Below are 16,976 nucleotides of genomic sequence, written 5' to 3'. Positions count from 1 at the left end.
TACATTCCATATACATCAAATATATTATGAGCAAAACCATAATTCTCGCCAGCAGTGAATACTGTCTTCTTCTACAATATACTGTAAAACAGCAATAGGGGCTCACACTCCTATCTTCTGCCATATAAACTACCATTACGCCATTCTCTTTTTTTTTAAACTTTTAGCATTGGCTCAATTATGTTACTTGGCGTCTATTCTGTTTTTAAAAAATATTATGCTACCTAAATATCAACCTAAATCAATTCTATCCTTAAGGCTGAGAAAGGTTCCTACCTTGCAAATGCTGAGAGAATTTCCTCTGGCTGTAGGGACAGTGCACAGATGAACCTCATTGCTGCTGTTTATAGAACGCTGACAGAATTTAATTTGAAAAGATGTCTTTTGCTTGCAGAGAGTTCAATAAATCAAAAGAAAGAGTGGCAAGTGTTATCTGACTTCAGCTTCCTTTTTGAGACTTTTCAGCTGGCCTGTAACCTGATAATTAGGCGAGCTGTGTGGGAAAAGCTTATCATGGAAAATGCTAAATAGATAATTATTTGGGGGGAATGTACTTTCTGTCATGTGAAAAAAAAAATCTCTTTTTATCCCTGTTAGTCCAGCATGTGCTTTCACCCCTCCATACCAGGTTCTCTGTTACAAGCCCTTATCTCAAAGCTTGTTGCTGCATGGTTAAGGAATTTTGCAGAACGCAAACCAAAGTTGTTTGAAATGGTTGTAAGAATATCATCAAATTTAGTTACTAGATCGTTTCATTTATTTCAATTAACATGTACAGTAAAGCTTTGGGGCTTTGTATATGTTTTACACCTCTTTTCCTTTTTCTTCAAATTGTACTCTAACAAGTTGTCTTTACAGAAAATATAATTTGTTAGTTATTAAACCAATTGTTTTAAAAAATGCTTCCTCTATTTGACTCAATATTCATTGTCATTACTGTTTAATTTTTGTACACATTTTTGGAGACTACTATCGAAAATCATGCATTAATTGCTGCTATAATTAAAATCCAGTTATGTGACAGTCCTTTGTTGTATATTTTGCATCATGGTGCGTGCAGGAGAAGTAATCTTTTATGTTGTGTATATGAGAAGAATCTCCAGCATCCTATCCAGAAGGAACCTTCTCACATTCTGTATTTTTCCAGTTTTAACCATTTGAACTTTGGTGCTCGAGAAGGATTTTAGGCATGCATAGACCACCAGAAGAACTAACAAATTGATTCTGGAAGAGATAAAAAAGGCTATGTCACTCGAAGCCCAAAATATGAAGTTACAACTGTCTTATTTTGGTTACACCATCAGAAGAGAGAGATCACTGGAGAAGGACATCATGTTTGGGAAGATTGAAGGAACCAGGCAAAGAGGACGACCTGCAATCAGATGACTGGACAAGTTGAAAACAATCAAGGGGATGACCCTGGAGGACCTTTCCAGACTAACACAAAACTGATTTCTTTGTAGATTTGCAATTCATCAAGTCACTAGGACTCGAACACGAGTCAATGGCTCCTAACAAAACAACAACCATGGAAAGCTAGTGTTACTGACAAAAGATATAGATCTCACTTAATGACGGAGTTCAACGTGTCTATGGCACTGTACCAGTAATGAAACTGGGCAGATTTGATCTGTATTGCAGTATTGTGCATATCTTGGCTGTACTGTATACACAAATAATGAAAGGCATGGTCAATCTGATTCATTAGAATTTAAGAAATCAGACTTGACAGTTGTATTTACCAGGGCCCAATTTTTGGACCTCTTTGCTAATATTTCCCTTCTGGTTGGTTCCACAGACCTTAGAGAAACACAATTTAAAATCTTGCACCGGGCCTACATCTCTAGAGCACGGGGGAAGACCTTGGGTCTCTGGTATGACGCCACTTGCTCCCACTGCCAGAAGGCCACGGGTACCCTGGTCCACATGTTTTCGGAGTGTCCTCATGTGGCCATCTGGCTCCAGGTCCTCCCCTTTCTCAATGGTTTAGCAGGGCGCACAATACCCCAGGATTATGGTTTGTTGCTTTTGGGGGACCAGAGGGGGCTTCTCCCGGAGGGATTCGCTCCACCCTATAGGAAGTTTCTATACACTGCGCTCCTGCTGGTAAAAAAGTTCTTATTACTCCATTGGGTGGAACTGACTACTATCTCCTTTCTACAGTGGTTGATGAAGATGAAAGAGGTTGCTGCTTTTGAGCTCTGCACTTATCAATTTGCACTATCTAGCGATAAAGCACAGTTACTTACCGTAACAGGTGTTATCCAGGGACAGCAGGCAGCTATTCTCACATGTGGGTGACGTCATCCACGGAGCCCGGATGCGGACAGTCTCGCAAGCAAACTTGCTTGAAGAAACTTAGAAGTTTCGAGTCAGCCGCATAACACATGCGCGAGTGCCTTCCCGCCCAGCGCAGGGCGAGTCTCCTCGGTTCAGATAGCTAGCAGAGAAGCCAACCAGGGGAAGTGGGTGGATTGTGAGAATAGCTGCCTGCTGTCCCTTGATAACACCTGTTACGGTAAGTAACTGTGCTTAATCCCAGGACAAGCAGGCAGCCTATTCTCACATGTGGGTGACCTCCAAGCTAACCAGAATGGGATGGTGGGAGTGTTGGCAATTTAAGAGAATAAATTTTGTAATACTCTCTGGCCAAAATGGCCATCCCATCTGGAGAAAACATCCAGACAATAGTGAGAAGTGAATGTATGAACCGAGGACCAGGTAGCAGCTTTGCAAATTTCCTCAGTAAGTGTAGATCTGAGGAAAGCTACTGAAGTTGCCATTACTTTGACTTTATGGGCTGTGACTCGACTGTGTAGTTGTAATCCAGCCTGGGCATAGCAGAAAGAGATACAAGCAGCCATCCAGTTGGAGATGGTACTCTTAGAGATTGGATGTCCCAACTTGTTTGGATCGAAAGAGACAAAGAGTTGAGAACAGTTCTGTGTGGTTTGGTGCGTTCCAAGTAGAAGGCCAAAGCACGTTTACAGTCCAGAGTATGAAGAGCTGATTCTCCAGGATGAGAATGAGGCCTTGGAAAAAACACTGGAAATACAATAGATTAGAAACATAGAAACATAGAAAGATGACGGCAGATAAGGGCTACAGCCCATCAAGTCTGCACACACCATTGACCCACCCTTATAAGTCTACTGGCCCCCTTAACTCTACTGACCTGCTCTATTAAGTCAATATCCTAGCGACCCTATTCATTGGTATGACCCTCGCAGTGATCCCACATAGGTATCCCATTTATTCTTGAAGTCTGGGATACTGCGGGCCTCGATCACCTGTACTGGAAGCTTGTTCCAATGCTCTATCACTCGTTCCGTGAAGAAGTACTTCCTGACGTCTCCACGAAACTTCCCTCCCCTGAGTTTGAGCGGATGTCCTCTTGTGTTCGAGGGTCCTTTGAGAAGAAAGATATCATCTTCCACCTTGACCCGTCCCGTGATATACTTAAATGTCTCAATCATGTCTCCCCTCTCCCTACGCTCCTCGAGAGTATAGAGCTGCAATTTGTTCAGTCTTTCTTCGTACGAGAGACCTTTTAGCCCCGAGACCATCCTGGTGGCCATCCGCTGAACCGACTCAATTCTGAGCACATCTTTACGATAATGTGGCCTCCAGAATTGCACACAGTATTCTAGATGAGGTCTCACCATGGCTCTGTACAATGGCATCATGACCTCAGGCTTCCTGTTGACGAAACTTCTCTTGATACAACGGAGGACCACCTTGTCATGATGGAACACAGTGAAAGGTGGATCAGCAACTAATGCTTGCAGCTCACTGACCCTGCGAGCAGATGTGAGGGCAATGAGAAACACCACTTTCCAAGTGAGATACTTCAGATGAGCCGTAGACATTGGTTCAAATGGAGGCTTCATCAATTGAGCAAGAACATTGAGATCCCAAACCATTGGAGGCAGTTTGAGAGGAGGTTTGACATTGAAGAGACCTTTCATGAATCTGGAAACCACCGGATGTGCAGAGAGAGTTTTCCCTTCAATAGGCTGATGGAAAGCAGTCAAAAAAGCTGTGAAGCCTTAGGGGCAGCAGAAGGCTGAGGTTTTGGCTGCTTCTGATTTTGCTGCTTCTTGGGAGGTGGGCGAGTGTAAAGAACCACTCTCGGAGCAAAATGCCTCTGGTAAATGGTAGGAGGACGTGTAGGCTTTGGAGGAGCTGGCTTAGGATTCGGTCTGACAATAGAAGCAAAGGATTTTTCATGTTCAGACAATTTCTTGTTGACAGCCTCTATGGATTCATCAAAGAGGTAATTGCCTGCACAAGGAATGTTAGCCAAACGGTCTTGAAGGTTAGAGTCCATGTCAATGGTATGAAGACAGGCAAGATGAAGCATTGCCACAGAACAAGCAGTCGCCCTAGCAGACAACTCAAAGGCATCATAAGAAGATTGGAGAAGGTGTAATCTGAGTTGAGACAGAGTAGCTATAACTTCTTGAAATTCAAAATGCATCTGCGTATCCAAATAGCTGAGGAATTTAGGAAGAAGATCAATGAGGAATTTGAAATAAGTGACAAAATGAAAATTATAATTGAGGACTTTGGATGACATCATGGAATTTTGGTAAATTCGACATCTAAACCTGCCATGGTTTTCCCTTCCCTTCCAGGAGGAACTGTAGCATAAACTCTGGAAGGATGGGATCTTTTCAAGGAGGACTCAACAAAGAGGGATTTAGGAAAGGGTGCAAAAAAATTGAACAAAAGACCCGGTGTGGATAACACATGAAGTGAAGAAAGCGATAGGTGACAAGAAAAATCATTCCGAAAATGGAAAAAGGTCCAAACCAGGGAGAGCTGGGAGGAACACAAAAACACCAAAAAGAATGTCACCGAGTGGTTAGGAAAGCAAAAAGAGAATATGAAGAGAGGCTGGCAGGGGAAGAAAGAAACTTCAAAACCTTCTTCAGATATGTTAAAAGGAAGCAACAGGCGAGGGAGGAAGTAGGACCATTGGATGATGGGGACAGTAAGGGAGTGATAAAGGAGGAGAAAGAGGTAGCTGACAGGTTAAACAAGTTCTTCTCGTCAGTCTTCACGAGCGAAGACACATCCAATATACCAGAGCCCGAAGAGATCATAAGTGGAGACCAAGAAGAAAAACTGTCGCAAATAGAGGTAAGCCATGAGGATATCCTCAGATAGATAGATTGAAGAGCGACAAATCACCAGTACCCAAGGGTACTAAAAGAGCTAAAGAACGAAATAGCTGGAACACTCCGACATATTTGTAACCTATCTTTGAAAACTGGGGAGATCCCAGAGGACTGGAAAATAGCGAATGTCACGCCTATCTTCAAAAAGGGAGCGAGGGGTGATCCGGGGAACTACAGGCCGGTAAGCTTGACCTCAGTCCCGGGCAAGATGGTAGAAGCACTGATAAAAGACAGCATCAGTGAGCACATAGAAAGAAATGGACAACTGAAAGCGAGCCAGCATGGCTTCTGCAAGGGAAGATCGTGCCAAATGAATTTACTGCACTTCTTTGAAGGGATAAACAGCCAGATGGACATAAGGGAACCCATAGACATCATTTATCTCGACTTCCAAAAAGCCTTTGTAAAGGTACCTCATGAGCGGCTACTTAGGAAGTTGTGGAACCACGGGGTGGAAGGGGACGTATACAGATGGATTAAACACTGGTTGGCAGACAGGAATCAAAGGGTTGGAGTGAAGGGCCACTACTCGGATTGGAGGAGGGTCACGAGCGGTGTTCCACAGGGGTCGGTGCTCGGACCGCTGCTGTTCAATATATTCATAAATGATCTGGAAACGGGGACAAAGTGTGAAGTTATAAAATTTGCAGATGACACCAAACTCTGTAGCAGGGCTAGAACCGCGGAAGAATGTAAAGACCTACAAAGGGACCTAAACAAACTGGAAGAGTGGGCAAATAAATGGCAAATGAACTTCAATATAGAGAAATGCAAAGTCATGCAAATAGGGAAGAACAACCCGATGTTCAGATACAAAATGGTGGGGATCAGTGCTAGGGGAAAGTAACCTTGGAAAGGACTTGGGTGTGCTGGTGGACACAACAATGAAATCAACGGCGCAATGTGCAGCGGCCTCAAAGAAAGCAAACAGAATGTTGGGTATTATTAAGAAGGGTATTACGACCAGGACGAAGGAAGTCATCATGCCACTGTATCGCGCAATGGTGCGCCCGCATCTGGAGTACTGTGTCCAGTTGTGATCACCATACCTCAAGAAGAACATGGCGATACTAGAGAGGGTTTAGAGGAGAGCGACGAAAATGGTAAAAGGGATAGAGAACCTTTCTTACGCAGACATGTTAGAAAGGCTGGGGCTCTTCTCCCTGGAAAAGCGGAGACTCAGAGGAGACATGATAGAGACCTTCAAGATCATGAAAGGTATAGAGAAGGTAGAAAGGGACAGATTCTTCAGCCTATTAGGGACCACAAGAACAAGGGGGCACACGAAGAAATTGAAAGGTGACAGGTTTAGGCATCTCAGATAAAGTATACTCATGGTTTGAAGGTTTCTTAAAATCCAGAACATACAAAGTAAAATCAGACAAAAAAAAATCCAAACCTTGGTCCAACCCCTGCGGCGTTCCACAAGGGTCCCCCACTGTCCCCTACTCTCTTCAACCTATATACGGCCTCTCTTGGTGTTTACCTGAACAAACAAGGCCTATCCTCTTATAGCTATGCTGATGACATCACCATCCTCATTCCTTTCGACCAACCAATGCTCTTAATGCCAGACACACTACACAGAACTCTAGCTACAGTTACGACTTGGATGGAAGACCACAAACTGAAACTCAACCCAGACAAAACTAAATTCATCCTCCTAGAAAATAACAAAATCCCAACCATAACCAACTTAGAAATCAACTCTATCAACTACCCTTTGCAAACCACCCTAAAACTTCTAGGTATGACTATTGACAGAGGCTGCACCATGCAACCACAAATTAACAAAACAATACAGAAATCTTTCGCAGTTATGAGAAACCTTAGACAAGTCCGAAAATTCTTCGAAAAAACACAATTTCAGCTCCTAGTACAATCTCTAATCCTAAGTATCCTAGACTATTGCAACATCCTCTACCTCCCCTGCCCTGCAATAATGATTAAACAACTACAGACAATTCGAATACAGCTCTGAGACTCGTCTATTCATTGAAAAAACATGATCACATTACTGAGGCATTCATCAATTCTCATTGGCTTCCAATCCAGGAAAGAATACAATTTAAATTCTACTGTATACTATTTAAAGCTATAAATGGAGACAGCCCAACCTACCTAAATGACCGCCTCATCCAAACCACCTCTACCAGGCATAGCAAAACACCCCCCCCCATTCACTTACCCCCCAATCAAAGAAGTAAAACGGAAAAAACTATACAACGGACTACTGGCCACTCAGGCAGCGATGATAGACAACCAAGTCTCCAATCTATTGACAACAACCCCAGACTACAAGATGTTCAGAAAGGAAATAAAAACTATACTCTTCAAGAAATCCCTTAATAAAGCTTAATATCAAGATAAAGCTTAACCCCCCTCTTACCATCCCCTCCCTAATCCCAGATCCTACTTTTCCCTCTCTTGGAAACCTTCTTTGATCTAATGTTGTAACCCTTCTTCCATAACTCTTTTTGTAATCCGCTTTGAACCGAAAGGTAATGGCGGAATAGAAATCTGTAATGTAATGTAATGTTTAGAACCAATGCTAGGAAGTTCTTTTTCACTCAGAGGGTGGTGGACACGTGGAATGCGCTTCCTGAGGTTGTAATAGGACAGATTACCCTACCGGGCTTCAAAGAAGGATTGGATAAATTCCTGAAGGACACGGGGGTTGAGGGATACAGATAGAGGTAGAGATAGGTTATGAAAGAGGGCTTACATAGAAGGATAAGGGGACTAAAAGGGTTTAGATGCCAACCACCTTACAGGTCATGGACCTGATGGGCCGCCGCGGGAGCGGACTGCTGGGCGTGATGGACCTCTGGTCTGACCAGCAGAGGCAACTTCTTATGTTCTTATGAGACAGCTGCAAATTCTCAAATCCTGTGCAATGTAGAGTTTTATACCTGGAGTCCAATTTGCCTGGAACAGCAGGAATTGCATAAGGAGTCTCCAGGCATCTTGTAAAAGTCTGAGACAAAAGCGTATGAAGGGGAAGCTTAAGTGACTCTGCAGGAGGTTGAGGAAGATGCATGACTTCGAGATATTCTTTAGAGAATTTAGAACCAGCATCTAATTTAAGTCCATCTGTCGAAGAAAGGAAGAAAAAGATAGCTGATCCGCCGATGCCCTGCCTCGAGAGGGACTCGATGACCTTGAGGCAGCCTGGGTAGAAGATGAAGCTTCTGCAGGAAAATAGGCACCAAAAGAGCAAGGAGACTTAGACAAAGCAATAGATGCCGCTGTACCCTTGAGGTTTGGGAGGGGAGACCTCGGTCGAGGAGTCGGTGGTCTAGTAGAACTGTAAGATGTAGGTCGAGGCTTTGTCGAAGAAGGACGCTCATTAGAAGAGCTATTCCTGGAAGAAGGCCTCAATCGATGAAGAGGGTAGTGCTTGGAAGCAGGCCTTGAGGATCGAGGAGACTTCGCCCCGGAGATGGAAGCAGACGTTGCTACCAAAGACTGGATAGGGCTAGAAGTTGTGGATCGAAGCTCAGGAGGCTTGGTGGAGGAATCTCGAGGCACTCCCAAAGACTCTGCTCCTTGTATGGAGTGTGAGGATTCCTGTCGAGGCACTTGCAAAGAATTTACTCCTTGCTTCAAGTGCATAGATGCCAGACCAGACACTCGCAGAGACTCTGCTCCCTGCAAAGAGTGTGAAACCTCAGCCGTAGGCAATGAAGAAGGCTCGACCTCGCGGGAGTCTGCAGAATGCCCAGGCTGGATTAGAGTAGCTAGCTGCGGTCCCATGTTGGTTAGGAACTGCATGAATTGCTTCTCTAACATGGTCTGGAAAGAAGCCGGCAAGGAGGAGTCCGCTTAACAAACCAGCCCACCTGCTTTGGCTGGAGGTTCCTTGGAGGCAGTGGAAGTATGCTTCGAATTCGAAGTCTTAGCAATCTTTAGAACCACCGCTGGAACTTTCTGCTGAGCTATCTGACTGAGGATACAGGGGAAGATACAGCAGGTGTACTCGAAGCAAGAGCCGCCGCAAACGAGGAAGGCTTGATGATGCTTGAGGTCGGAGTCATGGAAGCAGGAGGACCCTCGGTAGAAGGCGAAACCGAGGCAGCTTGCGAAGTCGAGGGTGTGACTGAAGAGTCCCATCCGGAACAGCTTCTCCACTAAATTCTATTGACGTTTAAGAGCTCGAGGTTGAAGAGTAGCACAGCGCTTGCACGACTTCGGTTGATGGTCGGGCCCAAGGCACTTGAGGCACCAACGGTGTGGGTCCGTGAGGGAAATCACACGCTGGCACTGGCTACACTTCTTGAAGCCCGTTGCTGACCGGGAAATAGGAGGAAAAATAGCCGCAGCCAAGTCGAAGCCCGTGGGCTGCGGCTGAGCGGCCTGCCCCGCCAGGAAAAATGGAAGAAAAAAATAAAGTAATTTTTTTTTTTAAAAAGAAAAGAAATAAAAGAATACAGCTATTCGTGAAGAAAAAAACACAAACTGCGATGAGAGAAGGCACGAAGTAACGAAGTTAAATGCAGAGAGTCAAAGACAGACTTCTCGGCTCCGTGGAAAACTGAGAACTGAGGAAACTCGCCCTGCGCTGGGCGGGAAGGCACTCGCGCATGCGTGGTGCGGCTAACTCAAAACTTCTAAGTTTCTTCAAGCAAGTTTGCTTGCGAGGCTGTCCGCATCCGGGCTCCGTGGATGACGTCACCCACATGTGAGAATAGGCTGCCTGCTTGTCCTTGGATAAATGCATTTATGCTTCTTTGTGGAAGGCATTCCAATTAGCAGCAGAGGTGGCTGTCCCCAATGCCCAGCGATAACTTTGTTTTTGTTGGAACTCTAGGGTTCCTAGTTGTTTTCCTACTCGCAATCCGGTATGGTCAGTATGAGTTTGATTGTTGCATGCTTGGAGGTCAGTATGCTGCTTACTTGGTGCGATCAGTGTGGTATGTTTGTTGGATGCTGACTGTCAGACTGGTAGTGGGTGTGAATGGGAATGGGATACTTATTTCTCAAAAAGGTTATTGCAGCCTTGACTAACTATCCTGGGGGATGCCTTCCAGAGCGCCAGATTTGGTCCAATCCCTTGGAGGTTATCCTTATCCAGCTACCACTTGCGATGCTGCTCTTTTTCCCCTTGGGGCCTGGCACATGTAGGTTGACTTTTCTTTCTGCTCTTTACTGGTTGTCTCTGTATTGCCCTTCTGGGCTTCTTTACATTGTGCTAGTTTGCATTGTTATTGGTTCTTTTATACCAAGCCTCTGTTTTCTCGTTATGGTTTTGGCTGCTTTCTCAAAAATTATTAAAAAAAAAAAAAGAATTTAAGAAATCAGTCAATATTGCCAGAATTTTCAATAATGATTTAGCTACAGAAAAGGGTATGAATTAGCTTAATTTGAATTATTTAGGAAACAAATAGGAATATACAGTATTTTACCTAGCAATTGTACTGTATGTTACTATATGTTTATTTGAGCTCAATCAACTGCACATAAAAGTAGAACACATGATTGAAGAGCCATAACATGGATCTTTCCACTTGACTCTATGAGCGTAATTTATTTAGTTACATATTTACAGCCCACACTATCCAAAGATCTAGGCGGGTTACCAGGATATACATACACACACAAAAAGATCAAAACCAAATTAGTAATAACAGTATGCAACCAGAGGACACTTTTATGCGACACCTAATCAATAAAAGAAAGTAGGTGCTACCTTTTTTAAAAAATATATAGAATTCTAGTATAACTGGGTATGAGCACTTAAGCTAGCTGTAAGTTCTGCTGATAAATGCATAATTTATAGCATTCTATAAGTTATGTGCTTAAGTGTAAGTCCTACCCAGACCTACCTATGCATGCGCATACTTGTAAAATACACACTATGTAAGATACACGTGTATTTACAGACTAGCTCTTAGGCAGAAATTTGGCATTTATGTGCACTTGTGCACACATACGAGTGCATATATACTTTGAGTAGAGGTGGTAGAGATAAAGACTGTGTCTGAATTCAGGAAAGTCTGGAACAGACACATGGGATCTCTTAGGGAGAGGAGGAAATAGTGGATGCTGTGGATGAGCATACTGGATGAGTCATTTGTTCTTTATCTGCTGTCATGTTTCTATAGTATTCTGCAAACCAATGTCAACTGCTTAGGCTATACTTTGATTACCCCTTTGGTATATAAATATTCACCATAACACCATGTTCTCTATGTCCCATTCCTATCTTCACTACAGAAGGCAATTAAAAACTCATCTTTTCAATAAGTTTATAGGTAACTAGTCCTGTCTCATTGTTCATTTCCATGTATCTTATATTACTCATTTGTGAACCGCGTTGAACTATTTGCTTGTGTGGTCTAGAAATTGGTTTATTGTATTGTAAATCCAGTTCTTCAAAGGCTGTGACAAGAAGCTGCTGAGCATGTGTGTCCAATAATTTGCACCTATTATGAAATGTATGAGTGAACAAGCGGTATCTATACAGTTTTGGCTATTTGAGAGTCCTATTATGGGCTAGGCATGGTCTGTCATTTGTGACAAAATATATTCACTGATAATAGCATGCCCTCTTCTTAAAGAGGAAAGATGGCAAGAAGCAGACCGTATGAAGAAAAGTAGCTTTAATTAATGCTCCCAGGAATTGGTGCCTGACGTGACCATGTTTCACAAACTAGGCTGCATCAGAGGCATAAAACCAGCTAGCGACATACAACTTCCATCAGTACTGAAAGAATGATTCTGTGTCTGTTACAATTGGATTGTCGGGCACCAGTTCCTAGGAGCATATGATCTGTTTCTTATCTTCTTTCCATGTTGGATTAGTAGACCGGCTGCCTTGTTTCCTCACCTCTTATAGAATGCACACTATCCCCCAGATTTTATAAAGGAGGCCAAAATCTGAGCATGATCCTAGATGCTGAATGTGATGCAGTGGTTGGGCACTTGCGGTATAACAAATAAAGATTTATGTTATGGTTAAAGCTACAGCCTCAGCACCCTGAGGTTGTGGGTTCAAACCCATACTGTTCTTTGTGACCCTGGGCAAGTCATTTAATCCCCCTAATAGGTAGATTGTAAGCCCGCAGGGACATACAGGGAAAAATGCTTGAGTACCTGAATAAATTAATGTAAACAATCTTCGCCTATGCTGACGATATACAACTCCTTCACCCAATTAACACTACAAACATCTCAGACGTAAAAGATATAAACAATAAATTGGACACTATAAGTGATTGGCTCTACTTAAATAAACTTTCACTCAATATTGATAAATCCTGTGGGCTCCTCCTTCCTATCAAAACATCTGAATCATTATTAGGAAAAATTTCCATCAAATCTTTACCATTACAAATGGAAACCAAAATAAAACTCCTTGGCGTCATCTTTGATAAAGAGCTTACCTTCCACGACCACATAAGTTCAGTCGTAAAGATCTGATTCTTTAAACTTCGTATCATTCGATCACTAAGTTCTATCTTAGATACCGACTCAATCAACATCCTGATTCATTCCCTTGTCATATCACATTTAGACTATTGTAACTCTCTTCTCAACGGACTTCCCCAAAAAGAACTACGACTACAATTAATACAAAACACTGCAATAAAACTTATCTACAAAAAAGGTAAATTCGAGCATGTCACTCCTCTTCTTAAAGAGGCTCATTGGCTTCCTATCACCCACCGCATCACCTACAAAATCATCTTACTCTCCTTTAAAATCAAACTCTCTCACCTACCTCTATTTCTTGATAAACTCCTTATTCCACAATGTTCCCCCCGCACGTTAAGATCAACAGACCAAAAACTTCTCTTCATTCCATCTCTAAAAGAATTCTATTATACTCGAAAAACCAACTTTGCAGTAACTGCTCCTACATTATGGAACTCTCTTCCACAATACCTCCGCGACGAACAACATTTAATCAAATTCAAGACTTGCCTAAAGACCTTCTTATTTCAGGACGCTTTCGACAGTACTTAAATCATCATTCTTCCTTCTCTTTTTTTTAATTTTCTTACTTTGAGTAAGTATTTGCTTCAACAACGCGCCCTTATCCCTCTTGTTCCATCCCCACCCCACTTTCTCCTTTTCATCTAAATTATGTAACTTTTCCCCTCCTCCCCCTCTTACCCTCACCCTCTAGTCTGTTTTGTTTTTGTCATTTATGTTCACTCTATGCTTTTTTTTTTTTCTCCTTTTTTATTTTTTTTAAGCCTCTCTAAATTTTATTGTTAACCGGCCAGACATTTGTTTGATGGTCGGGATATTAAAAACTAATAAACTTGGAAACTTGGTAAACTGTTCTCAGCTTCTTTGGGAGAACGGTATAGAAAATTGAATAAATAATGCAACTTAACTGGTTAATGAGCCAATTAACAGCAATAACTGGGAGTGTGTGGCATAGTAGTTAGAGCTACAGCCTTAGCACCCTAAGGTTGTGGGTTCAAATCCCACGCTGTTCATTGTGACCCTGTGCAAGTCACTTAAATAAATTAATTAATATTAATTGGCACCAGTTAGGATTAGGGTGTGCAACCGGTTATGCCCAATTCTATAAAGCACCTTGTCTACATTCTCTTGTGCACAACCCAGAAGGGGATGTGGTCATGAGAAGGGCATGGGTGTTCCCATGAGTTACAAGAATTAGGGGGGGGGGATGTATTCCTAACTTGCATACCAGGATTTACACCCGATTTAAGTAGGCACCTTATTATGGAAATTAGTGCTACATGCTGTTTTATAAAGGACACTCTGGGATGAGCATCCCTTATAGAATAGCACTGAGTGCCATTTTTTCATGGTGCCCAAATATGGGTGCTATTTGCTGAATCTAGCTCTATGTTCAAAGAGGGAACATTTTTCTTAAAGAATGTATGCATGACATTTGTGTGCTAAAATTATGGAATACTAGCACTTAGGCGTGAAACTGTTAGAGCTATGTGTGTCCCATAGCTGCCTAACTACAGAATACTGTAAAATTTGCATGCAGAAGTTACTCTTGTTATTCACATGGTGTAAGTGGGCACACCTAAATGAAGTGCAAATGCTGCCTTGTGCTGGTACTCTGGAAGAGAATTTGTGTGCCCTGATGCTAGTAGCATACCAAGGGTGGGGTGGTGGGGGCACTCAGCCTCAGCCTCGGGTGCAGGGAGTTAGGAGGTGCTGGAGAGGTTGTTTCCAGGCCAGCGTGTGAGTCGCTGCCTGTGCCGTCCCTGCACAGAGTTCACTAGGGACGGAGGGAACGAGTGCAACCCCAACAAGTAACTGGGTCGGCTTGGGGGAGGGAGGGATGCGGAAGGACGGGCGGCTTCAGTGGAGGGGCAGGGATCCCCAACGGCAGCGGCTTCTACTGAAGGGCAAGGAATAGCGGCAGCCAGGCCATGTGCTACAACAAGCGACCCGCGTTCCCTTAAGGGTACGCATACCGCCTGTTGAGAAACACTGCTGTAGAAATAATGTTGTTGTTGTCTGGGAGGAGGGGAGGGACGGTGTCGCCGTTTTAGAGACACTTAGGCTGACCAAAGTAAATGCACGACTTCGGTACATTTTCGTATCCCCGAAAGGGTTAAGGATTAATCGATTTGACCAAAAATCACAAGACGCTGCGGTGGTGGTGGTGAATAGGACTTCCGTAGTTATCAAGCCACTTGACTACACTAACCATCAGGCACGCATCCACTTTGCTAGTCTCTGTCTTCGGTATAAGCAGCCAGAGCGGAAGACACGACTCTCTTAAGCTAAGCACGAAAAAGAAGACGCTGGAAACCACTATAGCCACTGTCAGATCAACAAAACTAAACTTCCCTCTCCTCCCTTAAAGAAATTACTAGTTGCTTTTGAAACCACACTTAATACATCCGCACAGGAACAATTCCCGCTTTGACTCCTCCCTATCTTCCAAAATCAGGAGAGCGCAAACCAGACTAGAGGACTTATTGGCTGACTGTAACCCGGAAGTAGAGTTGAAAGGCTATGGTGATGGGAGATCTTGGTGTTCTCGCGAGATTTCGTTCTTTTCCTAGGCCGTTTCCGTGAGAGGTGGGTTGCTTTTTGAGGTCTTACGGGATGGATATTTTCTTAATGGTGTGAAATAATGTTTCCATCAAGATGTAGCTTCCAGTGGCTGTTTAAGCGAAGTCTGCGTGGTGGAGAAGGGCCGGGATTGTGGTGGATGATTGCAGATTGTGCTGGCTGTTGGTGATGGTAACGTGAAGTAAACGGGTGCATGGGCCTAGGACATGTGTTGAGCGATAACTGCTTTCTTTTCAGGGCTCTGGAGCGCATGGGTAGATCCTTTGGGAGATAGTTTGGATCTTTAACAGTTCTGATCGAGTAGTTTTTAGCGCTGTGGAAGCGGTAGTTCGTGGCCTTTAGTATAAATCGGACCTGCTGCGTCTGGATCCCCGATGATAACTTTACTGCTGTTACTGATCATTTCTGTAGCGCTGTACATTAAAACATGTAAGAGGCAATTCCTACTCAGTAGAGCTCACATTCTAATTAAAACATAAACAAGACAAATAGGGGGGGATAGGGACTTTTAACAGTTATATTTGTCTTTCAAAGTTCCTCCGCTTTGACTCCACAGAAAGGCCATGTTCAGCTCCAGCGCCAAGATTGTGAAGCCCAATGGCGAGAAGCCAGATGAGTTCGAATCTGGCATCTCCCAGGTAAGATTCTATAACTTTTTCAATCACCTTTACTGTGTATCTTTTTTTTTCCAGTTTGTTGCCGTTCTTTATCATTAGATATATAGAAGTGTTCCTATTTCACCTCACTCCAATAAGTTGCATTAAGTCAGAGCCCAGAATGAATAACGTGACCATTTATTTTTTTCATCAAAAGGGGACATCTATTAATTGTCAGTCCCACCCCAATTTGTTCCATTCATTTTTCATCTAATATAATAAAACGCTAGACGCGCATGCGCACTCAGATCTGCGTGATCTGAAATCCCTGATCTGTGAGATGTATGTCCGTGGCTTTGCAGACGTGCAACCTCCACATCCAAAGTTTCTTCCTAAGGTTGTCTCTGAATTCCATCTCAATCAATCCATTGTTCTGCCTGTCTTCTTTCCGAGACCTCACTCGCATTCTGGTGAGCAGGCTCTACATACTTTGGACTGTAAGCGGGCTTTGGCTTACTATTTAGACCGTACTAAGCCCCACAGATCATCCCCTCAACTCTTTCTGTCCTTTGATCCGAATAAATTAGGGCATCCTGTTTCTAAACGTACGTTGTCCAATTGGCTTGCAGCGTGCATTTCATTCTGTTATGCTCAGACCGGACTGACTCTGGAAGGTTCTGTCACGGCCCATAGAGTCCGAGCTATGGCAGCTTCTGTAGCTTTCCTCCGTTCCACTCCTATTGAGGAAATCTGCAAGGCTGCCACTTGGTCCTCATTTCATACTTTTACATCTCATTATTGTCTGGACGCTTTCTCCAGAACCGTGCAACCGTTGCACTCCCTGCTCTCTAGATCGCGGTGTACAGACTGGTAGGGCACTGGGAGCTAGGGAGAAAGCAAGGGCTCAGTCTTTGTCGTCGTCTTCGCCCCTCCCCCCCAATCCCCGTTGAGCCTCCCACCCGATTTTCTCTTCTCGCGGTCTGGCCGGCTATCTTAGTCCCTTGCCGCCGCCGCCGCCACCCCCTTCCCGCGGTCGACAAACCTCTTGGCTCCAGCACCGGCCGCAGCACTGTAAACACGCTGCTTCGCGACCTCTACTGCCTTGATTTGCTCTTCCATTTCTCTGATGACGTCATCAGGGACACGGAAGAGCAAATCGGGGCAGTAGAGGCCGCGA

General features: G+C 43.7%; 2 protein-coding genes across 7 annotated transcripts in view; one reads left to right on the top strand and one right to left on the bottom strand.

Annotated features, from left to right (window-relative positions):
- The window catches only part of COLEC11 (collectin subfamily member 11), a 46,271-nt gene extending 31,205 nt beyond the window's left edge, over positions 1-15,066 (bottom strand). For 3 of the 6 annotated variants that reach the window (XM_033937054.1, XM_033937049.1, XM_033937055.1), the window contains exon 1: positions 14,833-15,066. The gene's annotated coding sequence lies outside the window, so the exon portion shown is untranslated. Of the gene's footprint in view, positions 1-276; positions 1,225-12,568; positions 12,762-14,832 lie in introns of those variants that run through there. The other 3 variants (XM_033937050.1, XM_033937052.1, XM_033937053.1) reach the window with 3 other exon arrangements.
- A 67-nt stretch (positions 15,067-15,133) lies between these two features.
- Positions 15,134-16,976, top strand: part of RPS7 (ribosomal protein S7) — a 45,661-nt gene continuing 43,818 nt past the window's right edge. Inside the window, exons 1-2 of the mRNA XM_033937056.1 lie at positions 15,134-15,209; positions 15,760-15,841. Of these exons, the coding sequence (XP_033792947.1) occupies positions 15,767-15,841 (75 nt within the window). The 5' untranslated portion in view covers positions 15,134-15,209; positions 15,760-15,766. The remainder of the gene's footprint in view (positions 15,210-15,759; positions 15,842-16,976) is intronic.

This window comes from Geotrypetes seraphini, chromosome 3 (assembly GCF_902459505.1).
Source record: "Geotrypetes seraphini chromosome 3, aGeoSer1.1, whole genome shotgun sequence".
Classification (NCBI taxonomy): Eukaryota; Metazoa; Chordata; class Amphibia; order Gymnophiona; family Dermophiidae; genus Geotrypetes; species Geotrypetes seraphini.
Note: the sequence above shows the minus strand (reverse complement) of the source record. Positions and strands in the feature narration are given on the sequence as shown.